A 23,332-nucleotide genomic window follows, 5' to 3' on the forward strand; every position below is an offset into this window, starting at 1 on the left:
AAGCAATGAGAGAAGGGAGAACAAAGAAAGCCCAAAGTTAGCAGTAGGAAAGAAATCATAAAGATCAGATCAGAAATAAATGAAAAAAAATGAAGGAAAAAATAGCAAAGATCAATAAAACTAAAAGCTGGTTCTTTGAGAAGATAAACAAAATTGATAAACCATTAGCCAGACTCATCTAGAAAAAAAGAGAGAAGACAAATCAACAGAATTAGAAATGAAAAAGGAGAAGTAACAACTGACACTGCAGAAATACAAAGGATCATGAGAGATTACTACAAGCAACTATATGTCAATAAAATGGACAACCTGGAAGAAATGGACAAATTCTTAGAAAAGCACAACCTTCTGAGACTGAACCAGGAAGAAATAGAAAATATAAACAGACCAATCACAAGTACTGAAATTGAAATTGCGATTAAAAATCTTCCAACAAACAAAAGCCCAGGACCAGATGGCTTCACAGGCGAATTCTATCAAACATTTAGAGAAGAGCTAACACATATCCTTCTCAAACTCTTACAAAACATAGCAGAGGGAGGAACACTCCCAAACTCATTGTACGAGGCCACCATCACCCTGATACCAAAACCAGACAAAGATGTCACAAGGATAGAAAACTAGAGGCCAATATTACTGATGAACATAGATGCAAAAATCCTCAACAAAATACTAGCAAACAGAATCCAACAGCACATTAAAAGGATCATACACCATGATCAAGTGGGGTTTATCCCAGGAATGCAAGGATTCTTCAATATATGCAAATCAATCAATGTGATACACCATATTAACAAATTGAAGGAGAAAAACCCCATGATAATCTCGATAGATGCAGAAAAAGCTTCTGAAAAAATTCAACACCCATTTATGATAAAAAACCATCCAGAAAGTAGGCATAGAGGGAACTTACCTCAACATAATAAAGGCCATATATGACAAACCCACAGCCAACATCGTTCTCAATGGTGAAAAAGTGAAACCATCTCCTCTAAGATCAGGAACAAGACAAGGGTGCCCACTCTCACCACTAGTATTCAACATAGTTTTGGAAGTTTTAGCCACAGCAATCAGAGAAGAAAAAGAAATAAAAGGAATCCAAATCAGAAAAGAAGAAGTAAAACTCTCACTGTTTGCAGATGACATGATACTATACATAGAGAATCCTAAAGATGCTACCAGAAAACTACTAGAGCTAATCAATGAATTTGGTAGAGTAGCAGGATACAAAATTAATGCACAGAAATCTCTTGCATTCCTATACCCTAATGATGAAAAACCTGAAAGAGAAATTAAGGAAACACTCCCATTTACCACTGCAACAAAAAGAATAAAACACCTAGGAATAAACCTACCTAAGGAGACAAAAGACCTGTATGCAGAAAACTATAAGACACTGATGAAAGAAATTAAAGATGATACAAACAGATGGAGAGATATACCATGTTCTTGGATTGGAAGAATCAATATCGTGAAAATGACAATACTACCCAAAGCAATCTACAGATTCAATGCAATCCCTATCACACTACCAATGGCATTTTTCACAGAACTAGAACCAAAAATTTCACAATTTGTATGGAAACACAAAAGACCTCGAATAGGCAAAGCAATCTTGAGAAAGAAAAACGGAGCTGGAGGAATCAGGTTCCCTGACTTCAGACTATACTACAAAGCCACAATTATCAAGACAGTATGGTACTGGCACAAAAACAGAAATCCAGATCAATGGAACAGGATAGAAAGCCCAGAGATAAACCCACGCACATATGGTCACCTTATCTTTGATATACAATGGAGAGAAGACAGCCTCTTCAATAAGTGGTGCTGGGAAAACTGGACAGCTACAGGTAAAAGAATGAAATTAGAACACTTCCTAATACCATACACAAAAGTAGGCTCAAAATGGATTAAAGACCTAAATGTAAGGCCAGACGTTATAAAACTCTTAGAGGAAAACATAGGAAGAACACTCTTTGACATAAATCACAAGGAGATCCTTTTTGACCCACCTCCTAGAGAAATGGAAATAAAGACAAAAATAAACACATGGGACCTAATGAAACTTAAAAGGAAACCATAAATAAGAAGAAAGACAGCCCTCAGAATGGGAGAAAATATTTGCAAACGAAGCAAATAACAAAGGATTAATCTCCAAAGTATACAAGCAGCTCATGCAGCTCAATATTAAAAAAAACAAACAACCCAGTCCAAAAATGGGCAGAAGAACTAAATAGACATTTCTCCAAAGAAGGTATACAGATCGCCAACAAACACATGAAAAGATGCTCAACATCACTAATCATTAGAGAAATGCAAATCAAAACCACAATGAGGTATCACCTCACCCTGGTGAGAATGGCCATAATAAAAAAATCTACAAACAATAAACGCTGGAGAGAGTGTGGAGAAAAGGGAACCCTCTTGCACTGTTGGTGGGAATGTAAATTGATACAGCCACTATGGAGTACAGTATGGAGGTTCCTTAAAAAACTAAAAATAGAACTACCATACGACCCAGCAATCCCACTACTGGGCATATACCCTGAGAAAACCATAATTCAAAAAGAGACATGTACCAAAATGTTCATTGCAGCTCTATTTACAATAGCCAGGACATGTAAGCAACCTAAGTGTCCATCAACAGATGAATGGATAAAGAAGATGTGGCACATATATACAATGGAATATTACTCAGCCATAAAAAGGAATGAAACTGAGTTATTTATAGTGAGGTGGATGGACCTAGAGTCTGTCACACAGAGTGAAGTAAGTCAGAAAGAGAAAAACAAATACCGTACGCTAACACATATATATGGAATTAAAAAAAAATGGTTCTGATGAACCTAGGGGCAGGACAGGAATAAAGATGTAGATGCAGAGAATGGACTTGAGGACACAGGGAGGGGGACAGGTAAGATGGGACAAAGTGATAGAGTTGCATTGACAGATATACACTACCTAATGTAAAATAGATAGGTAGTGGGAAGCAGCCACATAGCACAGGGAGATCAGCTCAGTGCTTTGTGACCACCTAGAGGGGTGGGATAGGGAGGGTGGGAGGGAGATGCAAGAGGGAGGGGATATGGGGATATATGTATACATATATCTGATTCATTATGTTATACAGCAGAAACTAACACAACATTGTAAAGCAATTATACTCCAATAAAGATGTAACAAAAAAAAAGAAAAGAAAAGAAAAGAAAAACCAAAAAGAAAAAAAAACCAATGAATTGCTTTCTGGGAAAAAGAATATCTGCTCCAATAATCACACCTGAGATCCGACAGAGCCATGTTTTTCCCATCTTTTGAACCTCATTCTGCTTTCTCTACTTTTATTTTTCTACTTTTAGTCCTAAGAATAAAATAAAAAGATCTTATCCTTCTAGGAAGAACTGACTGTCCTTTGAAAGTTGCAAAAAGTAATTGCCAGAACCAGTTTTAAATTCATCCCAGTTGGCCAATGACTGCTTGCATCACTAACCACATCTAGTCAGCTAATCAGCGGCAGCCTTACACTTACGAAAATCAGCCAGTCAGCAACAGACGCACTTCAGAAAGCCTATGTGTATGGCTAAATGCTAACCAATTTATAAACACTCCTGTTTCTGAAAGTCTGCAGTCCCTGAACTACATGCTTCCCAAAACTGTAAATAAAAACACAACATTGTAAATCAACTATACTCCAATAAAAATTAATTAAAAAATAAGTAAAATCAGCAGTTTCCTTTATTAAAAAAACTGTGTACAGTGCTTCCTCCCACCATGTGTCTTGCTTAGCAAGCAATAAATCCAGCTTTAGCTTCATATTGCATGGTGGCCACTCTTCCTTCACAAATGGTGTTCCCACCAAGATCATCTTGAGGACTCTTGCTTAGGGGTGTCTTGTGGGACCCTTAGACCAACAGGTGTTGGTCCAAAACCCCAGCTTCTTGTGCACAACTCAGATTGTCTTCCTGATCCACTGCCAAGTGAATCCATCACAAGAACAACTTGAGCTCTGACTTGTTTCACTGAAGTTTTATTTCTGAATTTATTTTATTATTTAAAGATGTGTATGCAATTAGATACAAAGTAAGTAGACATTTTGGTTTGGCGGGACAGCATTTAGCAAATGTTCTGTTAATGTGCTTATTCTTCCACTACTTCATTTACTCTCACTTTTCTTTTGTCTATTTTTTTTTAAGTCTTGTCTCATGTGTGTTTGTCTGTTCCTGATTTTCCTGTGCTTCTTGATTATCAGAAGATAGTGATCCAAAGCAAATAGATAGAGGCATAGACTTGATCAATCCCCAATCCAAGCTAGCCCCAAAGACTAATTAATGGATGGGGGTCCATTAGAAAGTAGATAATTTGTGCAAATATATTTTGTCACATTTTGTCTTGGGTCCCTCACCAAAACTTTCATGAGGATACTTGACATCGTATTAATTTTTGAAAGAAAATCCTTTTGTTTAATACATAACTGTTATCATATAATTGATCATATGTCTTCTTTTTAGTTTCTGCTTGATTGATGAGCACAATACTCCATTTGCAGGACACCATTCATATTTATGACTCTATGTCATGGGCTTGTCTTTGCCAAAGTCACAATCTCCCACTGGCAGAACTTTCACTTCCTCTCTGTACTCTCAGTATGATTCTAACTTGCACTTAATAAATGGTAAATTTTCACAAAAGATGTCTTTAGATTTCAGTGGGGAACTTTTGGCATGTCAAAAGTAAATGACTCATTTGATAATATTTCTCTAAAAGGACTGAAAAAAATGACCAAGAGTAGTTCCATGTGCCAACCAATAACCGCTATATTCAGACCATTATGTAACAAACAGTCCTTTCTTTTCTCTAAGAAACTCCTATAAATTTAATAGGTAGGGCTCTATTCTGCAAATGAAACTACATATTAAGTGTACTAAGAAGGGCTAACCTTAGAATTCCTGGAAAATTCTCCTACACATGATCACTTTATAGTTAATCTGAACATCAGTATGCCTATACTATGCATATTCAAGGTATGCAGGAAATAAACAACATAGGTATACCTCACTTCCCTGTAGTGCCTAAGCCAATTACTATAGTCTTTTCTAAAGTCAAATTCTTTTCTTTAACACACTTATGCTCAGCTTTCTTTGGTGTTTTAATTTGTTTGATAGCCTATATTATTTGCTTGGGAAAATCAGTGGCTCATCTGGATAGTTATTTTCTGGAGATTTACTCAAGCTTCATTGTCATAGGTAGAATTCTGAAATGACCTCCCAAGATTTGTTCCTAAACCCCAGGGACTATGAATATCATAAGACATTACCCCCATTTTTAGGTTATGTTGTATGGCAGAGTTGATGTTTAAGAAAAGGAGATTGTCAACACAAGCAATAACAAATGTTGGTGAGAATGTGGAGCAAAGGGAACCCTTGAGCACTGTTGGTGGGATGTAAATTGGTGCAGTCACTGTGGAAAACAGCACGGAGTTTCCTCAAAAAACTAAAAATAGAACTACCATATGTTCCAGCAATTCCACTCCTGGATATATAATCCAAAGGAAACAAAATCTGCACCCTAATGTTCATTGAAGCATTATTTAAACAATAGCCAAAGACATGGGAACAACCTATGTGTTCATCAATAGATAAATAGATAAAGAAAATGTGATATGTGTGTGTGTGTGTGTGTGTGTGTGTGTGTGTGTGTGTGTGTTATAGAGTAATATTCTTACTCAAGGAAGGAGAATCCTAGGATTTAGTTTCTAATATCCACTTCCAGAAGAGATAGTTTAGATACTTCCTTACTAAATCCTGACTTAATATTGTTTGGTGATAAGTTTTATCTCCAAAATAAAAATAAAATTAAATGAGACTAAAGAAAATAAAGTAGAATGAAATACCAGGCTGGTTATGCAATGACTGTTCCAGACTCCCTTGTAGAGTTCATTCCCTTACAGAAAGCAAAATTGTCTCAAGTAACTGAACATAGAGCCTTCTCTAGGACATGTCAAATTGTTAAACTGAAAGCCATTATGCATTTGGAGTAGATCATAACTTCTGAATGCTGTGGAAGCAAACAGATTTTCAATCTCTTCAGGTACCCATATAAAAACAGATATCAAGTGGATTACTTAATGTCTTTTTACTACCCAAAGATCCCCAGAACATGCAGATAATTCCATGAAGTAGAACTGCTTCCACTCAAGATCGTCAGAATAAGGTTTTCCTGGATGCCTAGATTGTCACACTGATTGTCACATTCTCCTTCATATTTTTATCCTTTATCCTTACAACTTTAGTTTTTCTATTTACTGGTTTAATGTTTGAAGCCTCTGACTTTCCCATAATGTTACTACTAATAATAACATTCCAAGACCGACTTCACTTAGGACGATCACCACTCTAACTTTATAATTCAGTTCTTCTAAAATATTTCTAGTAGAGCCAACTAGAAGAATTTTTGAATATGTCATCGTCCCAAGCCAACTCTTGGAAAAAAATAATGGCTTACTTGTAATTATGCTTCTAAAATAAGTTTTAATTGAGGATAAACTGCATTAAGAAATATCAGGCTGACAGCTATTGATGGGCATTCAGGGCAAGGATGCTACAAACTATTTATATAAAGACCATGACTCCACCTAATCATCAAAATCAGCTTAAACCCAACTGTACTTCATCTTTGAGCGTTGTCCATGGAATAGGAAACAACTACAACCCCCAAAGAACCTCAAACATTCGAAGTCATGAGTTATTCCTATAATAAGATCAAAAGTTCAAACATTTGGGCAAAGAAAGAGTTTATGATGATTTAAAGTACATTACACCAACTTAACCAATAAATCAACTCTCTGTAGATAATACACAAATGAAAGATTATGTTTCGGTGCTGGAAGAGGTGAATATAAATATTCTTGGGAGATAATAAATAGCTAGAGATAATGTACTAACAGTTCCACTAAAGTTAATCACATTTTTGTGCAGCTTCTGTGTTCTTTCTCCTATGTGGAATTCTATCTACTACAACTGAATATATGGATACCTACAATCAAACAACATGATCTCCTAATTATGGAGTTGCTCAAGGTTTCTTGTCCCTTGCAAGGTACAAGAGCCAAAGAGCCAAGGTAAATGTGAAGAATGATACTTGAGAATTAACTGGAACTTTCATTGTGGAGTATTCCCAGAGTAAAATCCATTAGGGAACACCATCCTCCTGACACCCTGCAGCCCAGACAGGCCTTATCTCTCTCACCTGCTCCCCTTTTTGGTAGTGAGCTCAAGGATTCCTGGGGTTCTTCTTCATCACACATTTCTGAATAGGTACTGCTTCCTTCTGATAAATAGAATGAAATCTCTTGGAATCCCAGTGTATGACCAATGGAAACCATAGTAGGAAAACCCTCCCAGGGACAACCAGGAAGACCAGAGCAGCTCAAGTATCTCCAAGATGGGAATGTCCTTGCCCTTAGACCCTCCTGCCTTTGAGCTCACCTGACCTAGAGGTTAACATGGTTCCCGTCACTATCATCAGAGGCTGAAAACAGTCTACCCATCTCACTCCCTTCTTATACACTAATTTTCTCTGTCTTTTTCATCCTTTCCAGTTGGCTCTATATATTTCTTCTGTATGGGTATGTGAAGGGGAGCAGGGTAGGAAGGGAGAAGAAAGATGGAGATTTTCCTCTCTGCAGACAGAAAAACAAAGATTCAATTTGGGAGTTGAAATCACAATTACCTTCTCCATCACATAGTGGTTGACTAGGCAGCTCCTCTGGTTCTTCTTCATTGGTCATTTGGGAAGCTTCAGGATCACAGGACACTAAAGAGAAACAAGAAAATGAGCTGAGCCAGGATGCTCAGACCACAGGTGAGCTGCCCTTTGGGAAAAGGGACATCTGCTCCAAGGACCACACCTGAGATCCAACTAAGCCCTGTTCTGCCTCTATTTCCACCTCATTAATCTCATTCTCCTACCCTCTGCTTCTCAGTTTCCTATCTATAGACGTGCCTCTAAACATTTCTGCTTCTGCACTAGGAGAATAATTGTGCGCCTTTGATTTTGTGGGCTCTGATCCCCCTGACGTCTTCTATCTTTACTTTTTTTCCTCAGTGATTATCTTAATCTCTCCTTTTCTGCTTATTCTCTCCAGCTCCGTTCTTCTAGGTCTCTCCAATCTCTACAGCAGGATCCATTCCTTCCCTCACTGTCTCTCTTGATCTCTTCTTCTCCCTACTGACATTCTTTATTTGAGAAGTGGAAGGCTCTCTGGTTCAAGCTCTGTTCTATTGCCCTTGGGATCCTGCAGGTCTCCCTTTGGACATTGACCTGCTACAAGCCTCACACAGCCACCACCTGCAATGAGATACTCGGGACACAGGTATCTCTGCCCTTCCTCCTACTTTGATCTCAGGGAAAAACAAGTATCCTTCTTCTGTGCGTCCATATTCTTATCTCTAAGGAAGGATATTAACTGTTTCCCTGGCTAAGTCCTAAAGTGTTGTGAGGAAATCTTACTTGCCAAAGTACTTTGAAAAGAATAAAGCACTATATACTCCAATAACCTGATGAAGAATACGTGGCAAAAAATGTCATTTGGGCCTTAGATCATTGATCTTAATTTCTGACAAGTAGATCTCAAGGACCATGTTTCTTTGGAAGCCTATCCAAGGTTATGACAATATAATATTATTATTATTAAACACTAGATAAATACTTATCTTTTACTCCTTATAGAAAATAAAAGGTGGTCAGGGGTTAAAATCACAATACTGAGCCTTTAGTGTAAATAAGCATAAAGATTGTGGAGGAAAAAACACTCTCTCCTTCTTTAGGACTGATCTACTACAACACGAAGAGGGAACACATCTATTCTAACAAGGGTCATGCTGTTCAGCTCTGAATTCAGACATCTGAAACCCTGCAGCTCAGGGCTGGCAATCCCCCCTTCCTTACCTGGCCCACATCTTGGTGGGGAGCTCGAGGCTTCCTGGGGCTCTTCTTTGTCACAGACCTCCCAACAGGCATTGTTGTCCTCTGCAGAAAGGAATGAAATCCCTCAGAGGTCTCAGTACACAAGCAGGGGGAAATCATGGCAAGAAAACTCATACTGAAGACATGGGAAGCTCAATGATCTCATGGGTGGGACTGTCTCTATCCCAGACCATCTTGGTCTGCCCTTGGGGTTCCCCTGGCCTGCAGGTTAACTCCCTCCCATCACTACCACCGGAGGCTGAGAACCACCCACCATCTCCCACACTCCCCGTACACCTAATTCTCTTTCTACTTCTTCCTCTTCCCCATTGCCTCTGCATATTTTTCTGTCTCTGCCCTTGTTTCTTTCTGCCAGCATCTCTAGATGTTTCTCTTTGTTTTGGTGTGTTTCTGTCTCCTCTGCTCCTGTCTCTTTTTCTCTTGCAGCCTTGACACTGCTCTTTATCACCTTTCCCCATCCCATTTTTCCCTCTCGCTCCCTTTCTCATGGTGAGTGTTAGGAGAGGCAACCCTAAAATAGTATAATATAACCTGATCAGGGAATGGGGTAAGAAATAGAGTGGACCAAGGCAACACCACCAACCACAGGGGAAACTTTTTCCAAATCCCTCATATAAAAGAAAGATCAGAACATTGCAATCACTGAAAATATTTATACTATCATCAGAGATGAGGAAGAAGAAATTGGCAAGGGTCGCATGATGAATGGAAGGCACAGCAAGACAGGAAGGATAACTGATCTACTCTTTGGACAACAAAGGACACCAGGTTTAAGTGGGAAAGTAATATGATCTGATTTCCATCTTGCAAATAAAAATTGTGCTAAAGTGGAGAAAATGGGCAAGATGGGAGCAAGAGAAAATGGGACATTCAAGTTCCATTTACTGAGAGAGCAAACCCTGTAAGAAAAGGACATTCCAGTTTCATGGAAGAAGATGTTGGTTTCAATTTTGGAAGTGTCAGTTCCTGAAAGACATCCAAATGGAGAAGACCCTGGGATAAATGTCTTCAGGTACATACATAGATGGATGACCTTGGAAGATGGGTCTGCCTAGCAGGGATGTGCTTGAGACACATTCTGTTACCTGAGAGTAGCTGAGGCTGCCAGGGAGAGAATTATTACTCTGTGTTATGGACACCGCTCTCTCCATGGGGCAAACCTAACTTGGAAACTCACTACTGGGATCGAAGGTGCTCCTGTCTGATGTGCATACTTCAGTGCTCCAGGATCCCAACTTCTCTCCTCTCTTCCCTGTACAGCCGTTTTCACTCTTTATTGATCTGATAAAACTCTTTCTCGACATAGTTTCTCTGCACTTCCTTGCACATTTTTTTTTTTTTTTTGGTATTTATTTGCCTCTCTATATGGTTTCTCTAATTTTTATCTTTGTATCTCATTTCTTATTAAGGTAATTCCCTTTCTACCTTGTCTTCCATTTTCTCCTTTTCTCTTTTTCTCTGGGTCTTCTCTTTCTAGATGCCTGTAAAATTTCCTTATTTTATATATTTTCCTCATGCTCACAGATCCCTTCTCCCAAACTGACAAAAGTCCTTCCATTTTCACATGGACCACAGTGCCGGAGAGCCTTCCCTTATCAGCTCTATTCTAAGTGTCCCCCATGACCTTTCTAAATTGCAAGCTTATCAGTCATTCACAAAACTTACTTCCATGTTCCTTGTACTTCCAGAAGTAAGCTGAAAATGATCTCCTTGCCTCAACTGCCATAACCTGCTGACATTTGGATTTTATATGCATTTAATAAAGTCACCCAGGTACTTCTGCTTTGGGACCCCAGCCTACCTTTGGCACATCCTGTCTCCCTACGTTCTCCACGCAGGGGTGCTCTCCCCACTCAGCTCAGCTCACCTTTCTCCTTAGTCTCTCTCACAGTTTTGGAAAAAACAAAACAGAAAATCGACACAATTCCATGTGTATGTATGTGAATATGAAGAAGAGAACGGCAAGATGAGAGAAGGGGGGATTTTTTTTTTTCCTATTTATTGAGGAGTTTAAATCATAATTACCTTCTCCCTCTACTGGTAGTAGGCTGAGCACCTCCTTGGGTTTTCCTTCGTGAGTCATTTGGGGAGCTTTGGGATAACAGGTCACTGCAGAGAAACAAGGACATGATGGACCATGCAGGGCGATCAGAAACAGACCTCGGTTGGCTCATGCCAAACATGACGGGAAAGCCATATGTCTGCTCCAAGCACTGCTCCTGAGAGACACACCGTCTCCTTCCGCTTCTTTGCCATCTGCACCTCTTCTCTCTCCTTCTCAGTGTCCTACCCACAGTTCCACCTCCACACAGCTCTGTTTCCTAGCTGTGCATCTCTTTGACTGTCTGTGTTTCTCTCCTCATCTCTTGTTTTCAGGTCTTGGGTTTTTGTTTGTTTGTTTGTTTGTTTTTCAGTGATACTGTATCTCTTTTCTCCTGTTATCCTTTCCAGCTTTCTTATTCTAGATCTCTTCAAGCCCAAGTGGTTGGGTCCATTTCTATACTCCCTGTCTCTCAGTGGTTTCCTTTCCCACCCCACCAACATTATTTTTTCCTTAACTAAATCTTCTCTTGGACCCTGGTTCACTCCCCCGGGAACCTGCAGAACTCCTTGGGTTTCCTCTTCCTTTTCTGACCACATGACCCCACGCTGACTGTCAGCTGGCTTCACACAACTGTCACCCTCAGTGACACACCCAAGATGCTGGTGCCCACTCTTCCTTTTCTACCTTGCCCTTGCAAAAATAACCTCCATGCCCTTCTGTTTCATTTCCCCAACCATAAAATAGAAGTTACAACAGTTTGCATACCTGTGTCTTAGGGTTTCGTGAAGGTAAGAGGGGACTTGCACAATCCAATAATCTGATGGAGACTGTACACATTGTCTCCCAACCTTGTTCTCTTTCTCATTCTCACCCTTCCCACACATCTCTGCTTCTTCTATTTCCATCTCGGTATCTTGCTATTGGAATCTCTTGGTACTTCTCTTTGTCCTGGTTTGTTTCTTTTCCCATGTCTGTTCCCACCTGCCTTTTCTCCCTTTTCCTTTCTTGATGCTGAGCTTTATGTCTTCTCCCCGTCTCTCATGCTGTTTTTTTCTAGAACTAGGAATTAGAAAAGGTATCTCTGAGGTGGTCTATAACTTCCATGTGATTTCACCAGATTAGTGAGCAGAATGGAGAGTGGAGTGGACCAAGAAAATTGTTCCAAGCACAGGGCTAAGTGTGTGCAAAGGCTCAGATGAGAAAAAGTAGTCAAAATTAAAATTACTGCAAAGTTTTAAACAAACTTTAGAAGTCGTTGCAGGAGAGGCAGACATGAGGCTGGAGCCATGGGAAGGAAAATAGGGAAGGATTTAATCCTTTTGACAACAAAAAGTTATTGATTTAAGGTAGGAAAGTGAGATAAGCCAACCTGCATTTTCAAAGGGTCATCTAGTTGAGTTGGAGAGAATGGATATGGTGGGAGGATGACTGGGGGAAGGTATGAGACCAGATAGAGTCTGTTGCTCTGGCTCTAGTTCCAGAGAGAAGAGAGATCTGACTAGGGCTTCTGTGTCGGGTGTGGCAACAAATGGACGAGTAAGAGACAAGTTAAAGGTATAGTTAACTAAACTAGATGATTGATGGGGTGTGTGAGTTGAGGGAGGGGAAAGAGTCATTGGTGACCCCTAGGTGTCTACCTAAAGAATGGAACAATAGTGTTCCATACTGAGATAGGGAATACGGGGAAAGGAGGCAGATCTGGCATCAAGAAAGATGGTACATACAACTATGGAAGCGACTTGTATTGAAGTTCCCGAAAACCATCCAAATGGAGATGTCTCTCGGATCCCTGTACAAATATAGTCAGGCACTTAGATGAATGAGCTTACAAGGCAAGCTGGGGCCAGAGTTAGGAATTTGGGGATCATTAAGTTATAGATGGAAGTATACAAGAATGGCTGAGGGGAGGCCCATTGCCTCTGAGAGTATTACAGGTGCCACTTTGATAACTGGAGGAACCATAATCTGAAAACTCATGGCTAACATGTTCAACTCCTAGTGTTAGAAGTTGCTTCCATGCAGCAACTCTCCTTTCAGTCCCAACAATGTCCCAAACCATCTTCTCCATCCTTGTACATAGTGTTCCCTCTCTACAGACGTTTTACTCTTCTCCTTTATCTTTTTCTCTATGTATAACTGTTATACTTTCCTCCAGTCTTTCTGTTTCTTAGCACTTTCCCTCTCTGGGTCTTTCTCTAATGTCACATTCTCTACCTTTTAAATTCTGTACCTTGTTTGATTATTGAGTTTACCTCCTTTCTTCTATGGTGCTCATTTCCCTGCTTCTATCTGTTCTCTCTAGTTCTTAACTTCCTGTTTGTAATGTTTCAACTTAAAATTTAAATCTAAAAATTAAAATTTCAGCCTTTCTGTATATTTTGTCCATCTCACATATTCCTTCTCCAAATCATCAAAGTTCTCATCTTTTGCCACTGACAAAAGAGCAGGGATCCTTCCTTCCCCTTGGCAGGCTCGTTTTAAATGTCTTTCACGTGAGTTTTCTATTTTGCGATTATACCCACTATGCCCATGTTCCTGGCACAACCTCGAGGAAAGCAGGTTGAAAATTATCTCCCCTCCCTGATACCACATTCTAACCTGGTTCTACTTCGATTCCACGTCTATTTATTTTTTAAAATTTTTATTAGAGTATAGTTGATTTACAATGTTGTATTAGTTTCTGCTGTACAGCACAGTGAATCAGTTATACATATACATATATCCACTCTTTTTTAGATTCTTTTCCCATTTGGGTCATTACAGAGTATTAAGTAGAGTTCCCTGTGCTACACAGTAGGTCATTGTTAGTTATCTATTTTATTATATTTTTAATTTTTTAAATTAATTTTTAATGTCTTTTTTGGAGTATAATTACTTGACAATGGTGTGTTAGTTTCTGCTGTATAACAAAGTGAATCAGCTATACATATACATATATCCCCATATCTCCTCCCTCTTGTGTCTACCTCCCACCCTCCTTATCTCACCCCTTTAAATTAATTTTTATTGGAGTATAGTTGAGGTATAATGTTGTGTTAGTTTCTGCTGTACAGCAAAGTGAATCAGTTATACATATACATATATCCACTCTTTTTTAGACTCTTTCCCCATATAGGTCATTACAGAGTGCTGAGTAGCGTTCCCTGTGCTACACAGTAGGTTCTTATTAGTTATTTATTTAATATATAGTAGTGAGTATATGTCAATCCCAATCTCCTAAATCAGCAGTTCCCAACATTTTTGGCACCAGGGACCAGTTTCGTGGAAGACAATTTTTCCACGGATGGGGGGTGGGGGGTGGGGGATGGTTCAGGTGGTAATGCCAGCAATGAGGGGCGGCAGATGAAGCTTCACTGGCTCGCCCACTGCTCATCTCCTGCTGTGCGACCCAGTTCCTAACAGGCCATGGACCGGTACTGGTCTGCATCTCAGGGGTTGGGGACTCCTGTCCCAAATTATCCTTCCCCCCACTTTCCCCCTTGGTAACCATAAGTTTGTTTTCTACATCTGTGACTCTGTTTTATAAATAAGTTCATTTGTACCATTTTTTTGGATTCCACATATAAGTGATATCATATGATATTTGTCTTTCTCTGTCTGACTTACTTCACTCAGTATGACAATCTCTAGGTCCATCTATATTGCTGCAAATGGCATTATTTCGTTCTTTTTTTATGGTTGAGTAATATTCCATTGTATGTATGTACCATCTTCTTTATCCATTCATCTATCAATGGACATTTAGGTTGTTTCCATGTCCTGGCTATTGTAAACAGTGCTGCAATGAACACTGTAGTTCATGTATCTCTTTGAATTATGGTTTTCTGCAGATATATGCCCAGGAGTGGGACTGCTGGATCACATGGTAGCTCTATTTTTAGTTCTTTTAAGGAAACTCCATACTGTTCTCCATAGTGGCTGTACCAATTTACATTCCCACCAACAGTGTAGGAGGGTTCCCCTTTCTCCACACTCTCTCCAGTATTTATTGTTTGTAGGTTTTTTGATGATGGCCATTCTAACCGGTGCGGGGTGATACCTAATTGTAGTTTTGATTTGCATTTCTCTAATAATTAGTGATGTTGAACATCTCTTCATGTGCTTTTTGGTCATCTGTATGTCTTCTTTAGATCTTGGAGAAATGTTTATTTAGATCTTCTGCCTATTTTTTGATTGGGTTGTTTGTTTTTTTGATATTGAGCTGCATGAGCTGTTTGTGTATTTTGGAGATTAATCCCGTGTCAGTTACTTGGTTGCAAATATTTTCTCTCATCCTGAGGATTGACTTTTTGTTTTATGGTTTCCTTTTCTGTGCAAAAGCTTTTAAGTTTAATTAGGTCCCATTTGTTTATTTTTGGTTTTATTTTCATTACTCTAGGAGGTGTATCAAAAAAGCTCTTGCTGTGATTTATGTCAAAGAGTGTTCTGCCTAAGTTTTACTCTAAGAGTTTTATAGTATCTGGCCTTACATTTAGGTCTTTAATCCATCCCTATTTTTTCTTTTAACTCACTTCCTCTTTGTCTCTCCTATACATAGCATTTCATTAATCCTATGCAATCCTGGGACATAAGTTTAAAATGATCTCTCTCCTCCAAACCCCAATCTGGTTGTATTTAGATTCCATATACTTTTAAATAAAATTGAACCTACTTAGGCAACTCCATGTGGTGGCCCCAATCTACATTTTTATTATTCTGTGCCCTTAAATTCTCTACCCAGAAGCCCCTCCATTAAGGCCCTTAGCCCCTCTTTCCCCCTTGCCTCCCATATACCTGAAGAAAGCAACCAGAGCCTAAGGAAAAGTGTGTGTTTGTGTTTGGGGGAATGAAGGGAAATGTCCCTTGCATACAGACATGCAAGCAAATTAATGAGATAATTGGTCACTTAAATCAATATTAGCTCCCCCGTTACCTGCTTGCATTTTGGGAATCTCTTCAGACTTGCCTTCGTTTGTCCTTTGAAGAGCTTTGTGCTCACAGGAAACTAAAGAAAAACAGAAAAGACCATCCAGACATGGTGATGAGGTACAGACCTCAGGGTGCTCATGCTGAATTCTGGTGTTCAATGGTCAGGTGAACTTCGCCTTGGGAAAAAGATACTGTTGCTCCACACACCTCACTTTAGACCCACCAGAGCCTCGCTCTGCCTTTTTTCCTTCCCGTTATCTCTCAGTCACCTTTCTCCTCATTTTTCTGTCCCCACACATGGTTGTTTTTGTGCCATGAAGGATCACACACCTCCTTTACTCTCTGGGCTTCCCTCCTAGTCTTCCTCTTCTTCTTCTTTGCCCTTCAATGTTCTTTGACAGTTTTCCTACTCATGAGTCAGTTTGTTTGTTTTTTTTTTTAATTGGGGTACAGTTACTTTACACTGTTGTGTTAGTTTCCGCTGTACAACAAAGTGAATCAGCTATATGTATAGTGATATACGTATATATGTATACTGATATATATATCCCCTCCCTCTTGGACTTCCCTCCCCCCCACCCCATCCCACCCATGTAGCTCATCATAGAGCACCAAGCTGAGCTCCCTGTGCAATACTGTAGCTTCATACTAGCTATCTATTTTACACATGGTAGTGTATATATGTCAATCCTAATCTCCCAATTCATCCCACCTCTCCTCTCCCCTGTGTCCACATGTCCATCCTCTACGTCTGCGTCTCTATTCCTGTCCTGCAAATAGGTTCATCTGTATCATTTTTCTAGATTCCACATATATGCGTTAATATACGATATTTGTTTTTCTCTTTCTGACTTACTTCACTCTGTATGACACACTCTAGGTCCAGCTGCATCTCTACAAATGACCCAATTTCGTTCCTTTTTATGGCTGAGTAATATTCCATCATATATATGTACCTAAGTCTTGGATGCCCTGACCCTCTGCAGCCCCACACGATAGTCACCATAGTAAGTCATTGAGGATGCTGGTACCCTCGCTTGTTTAACTGCTTTGACTGCTAAAAGACCCTTACACACTTCAGTGCTTCTATTTCTTTACCTGTAAAACAGGAATAAGTAACATTTTGTCTGTTACATCCATCACTTTGTGGAGAGAAGAATGACATCTTGTTTGCCAAAATTCTTTGAAAAATCAGTCACATAATAAATAATAGTTGACAAAAAATTGTACTTTAGATTTGGGAGCAATTGATCTTTAGGACCATGTTTCTTTTGGGGGTTTTCCAAAGTTAGGCACAAAATAATAGCATTATAACCAAATAGAATAATACATAGTTTTTATTCTTTAGAGAAGATAAAGGGCAGGTCGGTATAAATTCAAGTCTTTACTGTTAATAGCTATGAGAGACATCACTTTTCTCCAGCATATTGCTACTAGAATGCACTTAGGAACATTTATGTTATTTGTTATGTTACTTATGTTATTATGGACTCATGGGATTCGAAGACACACTAGACCTTTTGACTGTGGAGTGTGCTCAGGGTAAAAAGCATCAATAAACACCAGCTCTGAATTCAGCCACCTGACACCCTCGGCTGGCAATCCCTCCCCATCCTTACCCAGCTCACATCTTGGTGGGAAGTTCGAGGTTCCCTGGAGCTCTTCTCCATCACAGATCTCCCACCAGACATTGTTGTTCCCTACAGTAAAGAATGAAATCTCACAGACATCTCAATTTATGACCAAGGAGGAATCACAGCAAGAAAATAACTAGAAAACCAAGAAATCCTGAGAAACTGGAAGGTCCCACTCCCCAAAATAACCTGACCTGAAGGTTAACATTGCTTCAGCAGCTTTCACTAGGGGATGAGGAATTCATTCATTGTGGAAAAATCTTCCTTTCCTTTTTTTTTTTTTTTTTAACATGTTCATTGGAGTATAATTGCTTTACAATGGTGTGTTAGTTTCTGCTTTATAACAAAGTGAATCAGTTATACATATACATATGTCCCCATATCTCTTCCACCTTGCATCTCCCTCCCTCCCACCCTCCCTATCCCACCCCTCTAAGTGGTCACAAAGCACCGAGCTGATCTCCCTGTGCTATGCGGCTGCTTCCCACTAGCTTTCTATTTTACGTTTGGTAGTGTATATATATCCATATCACTCTCTCACTTTGTCCCAGCTTACCCTTCCCCCTCCTCGTATCCTCAAGTCCATTCCCTAGTAGGTCTGCATCTTTATTCACATCTTGCCCCTAGGTTCTTCTGACCAATTTTTTTTCTTTTTTTTTTTAGATTCCAAATATATGTGTTAGCATACGGTATTTGTTTTTCTCTTTCTGGCTTACTTCACTCTGTATGACAGTCTCTAGGTCCATCCACCTCACTACGAATAACTCAGTTTCGTTCCTTTTTATGGCTGACTAGTATTCCATTGTATATATGTGCCACATCTTCTTTATCCACTCATCTGTTGATGGACACTTAGGTTGCTTCCATGTCCTGGCTATTGTAAATAGAGCAATGAACATTTTGGTACATGACTCTTTTTGAATGATGGTTTTCTCAGGGTATATGCCGAGTAGTGGGATTGCTGGGTCATATGGTAGTTCTATTGTTAGTTTTTTAAGGAACCTCCATACTGTTCTCCATAGTGGCTGTATCAATTTACATTCCCACCAACAGTGCAAGAGGGTTCCCTTTTCTCCACACCCTCTCCAGCATTTATTGTTTGTAGATTTTTTGATGATGGCCATTCTGACCGCTGTGAGATGATATCTCATTGTAGTTTTGATTTGCATTTCTCTAATGATTAATGATGTTGAGCATCCTTTCATGTGTTTGTTGGCAATCTGTATATCTTCTTTGGAGAAATGTCTATTTAGGTTTTCTGCCCATTTTTGGATTGGGTTGTTTGTTTTTTTTAATATTGAGCTGCATGAGTTGCTTGTATGTTTTGGAGATTAATCCTTTGTCAGTTGTTTCATTTGCAAATATTTTCTCCCATTCTGAGGGTTGTCTTTTCATCTTGTTTATGGTTTCCTTTGTTGTGCAAAAGTTTTAAGTTTCATTAGGTCCCATTTGTTTATTTTTGTTTTTATTTCTATTTCTCTAGGAGGTGGGTCAAAAAGGATCTTGCTGTGATTTATGTCCTAGAGTGTTCTGCCTATGTTTTCCTCTAAGAGTTTGATGGTGTCTGGCCTTACATTTAGGTCTGTAATCCATTTAGAGTTTATTTTTGTGTATGGTGTTAGGGAGTGTTCTAATTTCATTCTTTTACATGTAGCTGTCCAGTTTTCCCAGCACCACTTATTGAAGAGGCTGTCTTTTCTCCACTGTATATTCTTGCCTCCTTTATCAAAGAGAAGGTGACCATATGTGTGTGGGTTTATCTCTGGGATTTCTATCCTGTTAGATTGATCTATATTTCTGTTTTTATGCCAGTACCTACTGTCTTGATTACTGTAGCTTTGTAGTGTAGTCTGAAGTCAGGGAGCCTGATTCCTCCAGCCCCGTTTTTCTTTCTCAAGATTGCTTTGGCTATTCGAGATCTTTTGTGTTTCCATACAAATAGTGAGATTTTTTGTTCTAGTTCTGTGAAAAATGCCAGTGGTAGTTTGATAGGGATTGCACTGAATCTGTAGATTGCTTTGGGTAGTAGAGTCATTTTCACAATGTTGATTCTTCCAATCCAAGAACATGGTATATCTCTCCATCTATTTGTATCATCTTTAATTTCTTTCATCAGTGTCTTATAATTTTCTGCATATGGGTCTTTTGTCTCCTTAGGTAGGTTTATTCCTAGATATTTTATTCTTTTTGTTGCAGTGGTAAATGGGAGTGTTTTCTTAATTTCACTTTCAGATTTTTCATCATTAGTGTATAGGAATGCAAGAGATTTCTGTTCATCAGTTTTGTATCCTGCTACTTTACCAAATTCATTAATTAGTTCTAGGAGTTTTCTGGTGGCATCTTTAGGATTCTCTATGTATAGTACCATGTCATCTGCAAACAGTGAAAGCTTTACTTCTTCTTTTCTGATTTGGATTCCTTTTATCTCTTTTTCTTCTCTGATTGATGTGGCTAAAAATTCCAAAATTATGTTGAATAATAGTGGTGAAAGTGGGCAACCTTGTCTTGTTCCTGATCTTAGTGGTAGTTCCTGATCTTAGTGGTTTCCTTTTCTTATACCACATTCTCTTTCTACTTCTTCCCTTTCCATTTGATTCTTTACATTTTATCCATCTCTGCCTCTGTTTCTTTCTGCTGGTGTCTCCTGGAGTGTCTCTTTCTCTGTTCCTGCAACTTTTGTCTTGTTTCTCTGATGTTGCTCCTTCTCTCCTATCCTTCGTCTTTCAACTGTTTCTTTCTAGCTTTCTCTAAAGAAAGGCCTCCCTGCAATAGTATCTTTTAAATAGAATTTACCAGAGTGAGGAGGTTAAGTGGAGGGTAGTAGAATGTGAAAACAGTTCTGAATAAGGCAGAAAATGTATGAAAAGGCTCAGATATGAAAGATTTAACAATTAAAATTATTGGGGGAGTAAACGAGACAGAGAAAAACAAATATCATATGATATTGCTTATATGTATGTGGAATTTTTAAAAATGATACAAATGAACTTACTTAAAAAACAGAAACAGACTCACAGACATAGAAAACAAACATATGGTTACCAAAGGAGAAGTCGGGGAGGGATAAATTAGGAGTTTAGGATTAACATATACACACTACTATATATAAAAAAAGATAACCAACAAGGACCTACTGTATAGCACAGGGAACTATATGCAATATCTTGTAATAATGTATAATGGAAGAGAATGTAAAATAAGAATATATATACATGTATACAAACATATATGTATAACTGAATCACTTTGCTGTACACTTGAAACTAACACAACATTGTAAATCAACTATATTTCAGTAAAATTTTAAAAAATAAAATAAAATACAAATTAAAAAAATAAAATTATTGGAGGAAAAAAGTTTATACTATATTGAATTAATAGTGCAGGAGGCAGGTGATGAGGCTGGGAAAATCGATACGGGGCTTATCATGGGTGATCTTGGATGCCACTCAGAGAAACATTTATTTAATCCTTAGTGTATTAAGAAAGTATGTTGGAACATAACACAATCTAATTTTCATTTTCAAATGTCCCATGTAGTTGAAGTGCAAATAACACATTTGTTGGAAGCAAGATTAGAGGAAGGTCATGAACAGAAGACTGTTGCTTTGAGAACCATGGCAGAGGTCTGAAGACTTGGGGGTGTGACAGATGGACAGCTTGGAGATATTCTGGAAGAGAAATGACTATACTGGATGAGTAACAGGCATTTATTTGAGGGCAACAGCAGTCATGGTGACGCCTAGACTTCCAACTTGAAAACCTATGAGATAATAAGGATCCATCACTGAGACATGAATGCTGAAGAGGAGTTTAGATCTAGCTTGAGTGATGAAGATGTTACTTTTAGTTCTGAAATGCCAAGTTAAAGGTTCTTGAAAGAATTCATGTGTAGATATCTAGCAGACCATGGTCTTCGAGTCCATGGATAAATGTACTCTGAAGACAATCTAGGGTGGTGATTTGGTCATAGGAATCACTGGAATATTCAGGGAGAGGACTATTGCAATGTGAGTATTTTACAAGTGCCACTTCGATGGTTAAGGACAGTTTAATCTGAAAACTCACAGCTAATGTTGCCAACACTTGTGCCCAAAGTTGCTTATATCCAGTGCTCTTACCTCAGGTCTACAATGTCCCAATCTGCTCCTCTCTCTTTTATTGTCTTTTCACTCTCAACCTGTTTTCCATCCATTCTCCTTCAACTCTTTCTCTACATAGTTGCCTTTGTACGTCTCCCTGACTTTTCCCAATTCTTAGTATTTATTTTCCTCTCACTCTTGCCCTTTCTATACTTTTCGCTCTCAACTTTTATCTCTGTTTCTTGGGAGATTTTTCAGTTTCTCTCTTCTCTGCTGTGTCTTACACTTGCTCCCATTCCATCTGTTTCTCCCACTTTATTTTGACCTCTGTCTCCCAACACTATTCAACTTTTGTCTCTCTGTGTGATTTCATCCTCCAGGTTCTCCCCTCTCATCATCTCCAAAACTCTCCTCTTGGACTCTGACTACGGTACCAGGGACCTCCAAGTGGCCAGTTCTCCTGCGTGAACCTGACATGCCATGATGTTTCCAAGTTCCTCTTAGTTGTTCTGTGAAATTAATTGAAAATTATCCCCTATCTCAACCTGGAAGAGTGGGATTTTAGAAAACTGGATCCATTCATGTAATTTGTCACATATTACACCTTATCTACCTATTCAATTTTCTCTTTTTATATTCCCCATCAATGGGTGCTCCATCTACTCAGGAGCTCAGATTCCTTTTCTCACTGTCTCTGTTGCATATGTGAGCAGGTAAGGGCAGGTAGGAGAAGTGGGGGCTAGCAGAGGCCTAGGATAGGAGACCGAAGGTAGGCTTTGCTTCCATGAAGACAAGAAAACAAAGGTTTAATATGGAATTGATAAATTAAACGATAGTTACCTCGTCTGTCATATGGCAGTAAGCTGGGTACATCTTCTAACCTTATTACATTGTTCATTTGGAGAGGTGACTGTTCCAAGGACACTAAAGAGAGCAACAGGAAAAAGACAGAACTCAGACAGTATCCAGAGAAGAGACCTCTGTGTGCTCAAGATGAACTCTGATGATGTTCAAGTTCCAAGGACCCCATCTGAGGCCCAGCAGAGCCTTGCTTGCCTCTTTTTCATTGAGATGCACATATCTTAAGTGTAAAACAGCTCTGTGACCAACATCACAGTCAAGATTTGGAACATTTCCACCATGCCAGTCAGTTTCTACCCACTATAAGCAACCACTGTTTTGATTTCTATCACCATTAACAAGTCCTTCCTTTCTGGTACTATACTTGTCTGTACTGATGCTCACATCAATAGGATCACATAGTACATACTCCTGTGACTGGTTTCTTTTTCTCAACACAATGTTTCTGAGATTCATCCATGTGGTTACATATACCAGTAGTTCATTCGTTATATTGCTGAATAGTATTCCATTCTATAACTATATCACAGTTTATTTTCTCTTATTGATGAGAATTTGAATTGGTTCCAGATTTTAGCTATTAGGAATAAAGCTACTATGAACATTGTTGCACAAATCTTTGTGTGAACATATGTTTTCATTCCTTATGAAAAGATACTTAGGAGTAGGACTGCTGGGTCGTGGGTTATATTTAACTTTATAGGAAACTGCTAGTTTTCCAAAGTGGTTATATCTATCACTTTATAGTCCAACCAGCAACGTATATAAAGGAGTTCTAATTGTTCCATAGTCTCATCAGCATTTGGTGTTGTCAGTATTTT

The 23,332-nt window shown here is 38.9% G+C and overlaps 1 protein-coding gene across 14 annotated transcripts in view; it reads right to left on the bottom strand.

The window, feature by feature from the left end:
* LOC309630686 (nuclear body protein SP140-like) overlaps positions 1-23,332 on the bottom strand; it is a 77,295-nt gene that overhangs the window by 30,264 nt on the left and 23,699 nt on the right. For 5 of the 14 annotated variants that reach the window (XM_082396178.1, XM_082396177.1, XM_082396173.1 and 2 more), the window contains 7 exons: positions 22,491-22,574; positions 17,554-17,634; positions 15,939-16,010; positions 11,008-11,091; positions 8,944-9,024; positions 7,726-7,809; positions 7,243-7,323 (listed from right to left, as the gene is read on the bottom strand). In XM_082396178.1, the coding sequence (XP_082252304.1) occupies positions 7,243-7,323; positions 7,726-7,809; positions 8,944-9,024; positions 11,008-11,091; positions 15,939-16,010; positions 17,554-17,634; positions 22,491-22,574 (567 nt within the window). The remainder of the gene's footprint in view (positions 1-7,242; positions 7,324-7,725; positions 7,810-8,943; positions 9,025-11,007; positions 11,092-15,938; positions 16,011-17,553; positions 17,635-22,490; positions 22,575-23,332) is intronic. The other 9 variants (XM_082396170.1, XM_082396169.1, XM_082396168.1 and 6 more) reach the window with 6 other exon arrangements.

The sequence above is a fragment of the Balaenoptera borealis genome, assembly GCF_965194805.1.
Source record: "Balaenoptera borealis genome assembly, chromosome: 6".
Taxonomy (NCBI): domain Eukaryota; kingdom Metazoa; phylum Chordata; class Mammalia; order Artiodactyla; family Balaenopteridae; genus Balaenoptera; species Balaenoptera borealis.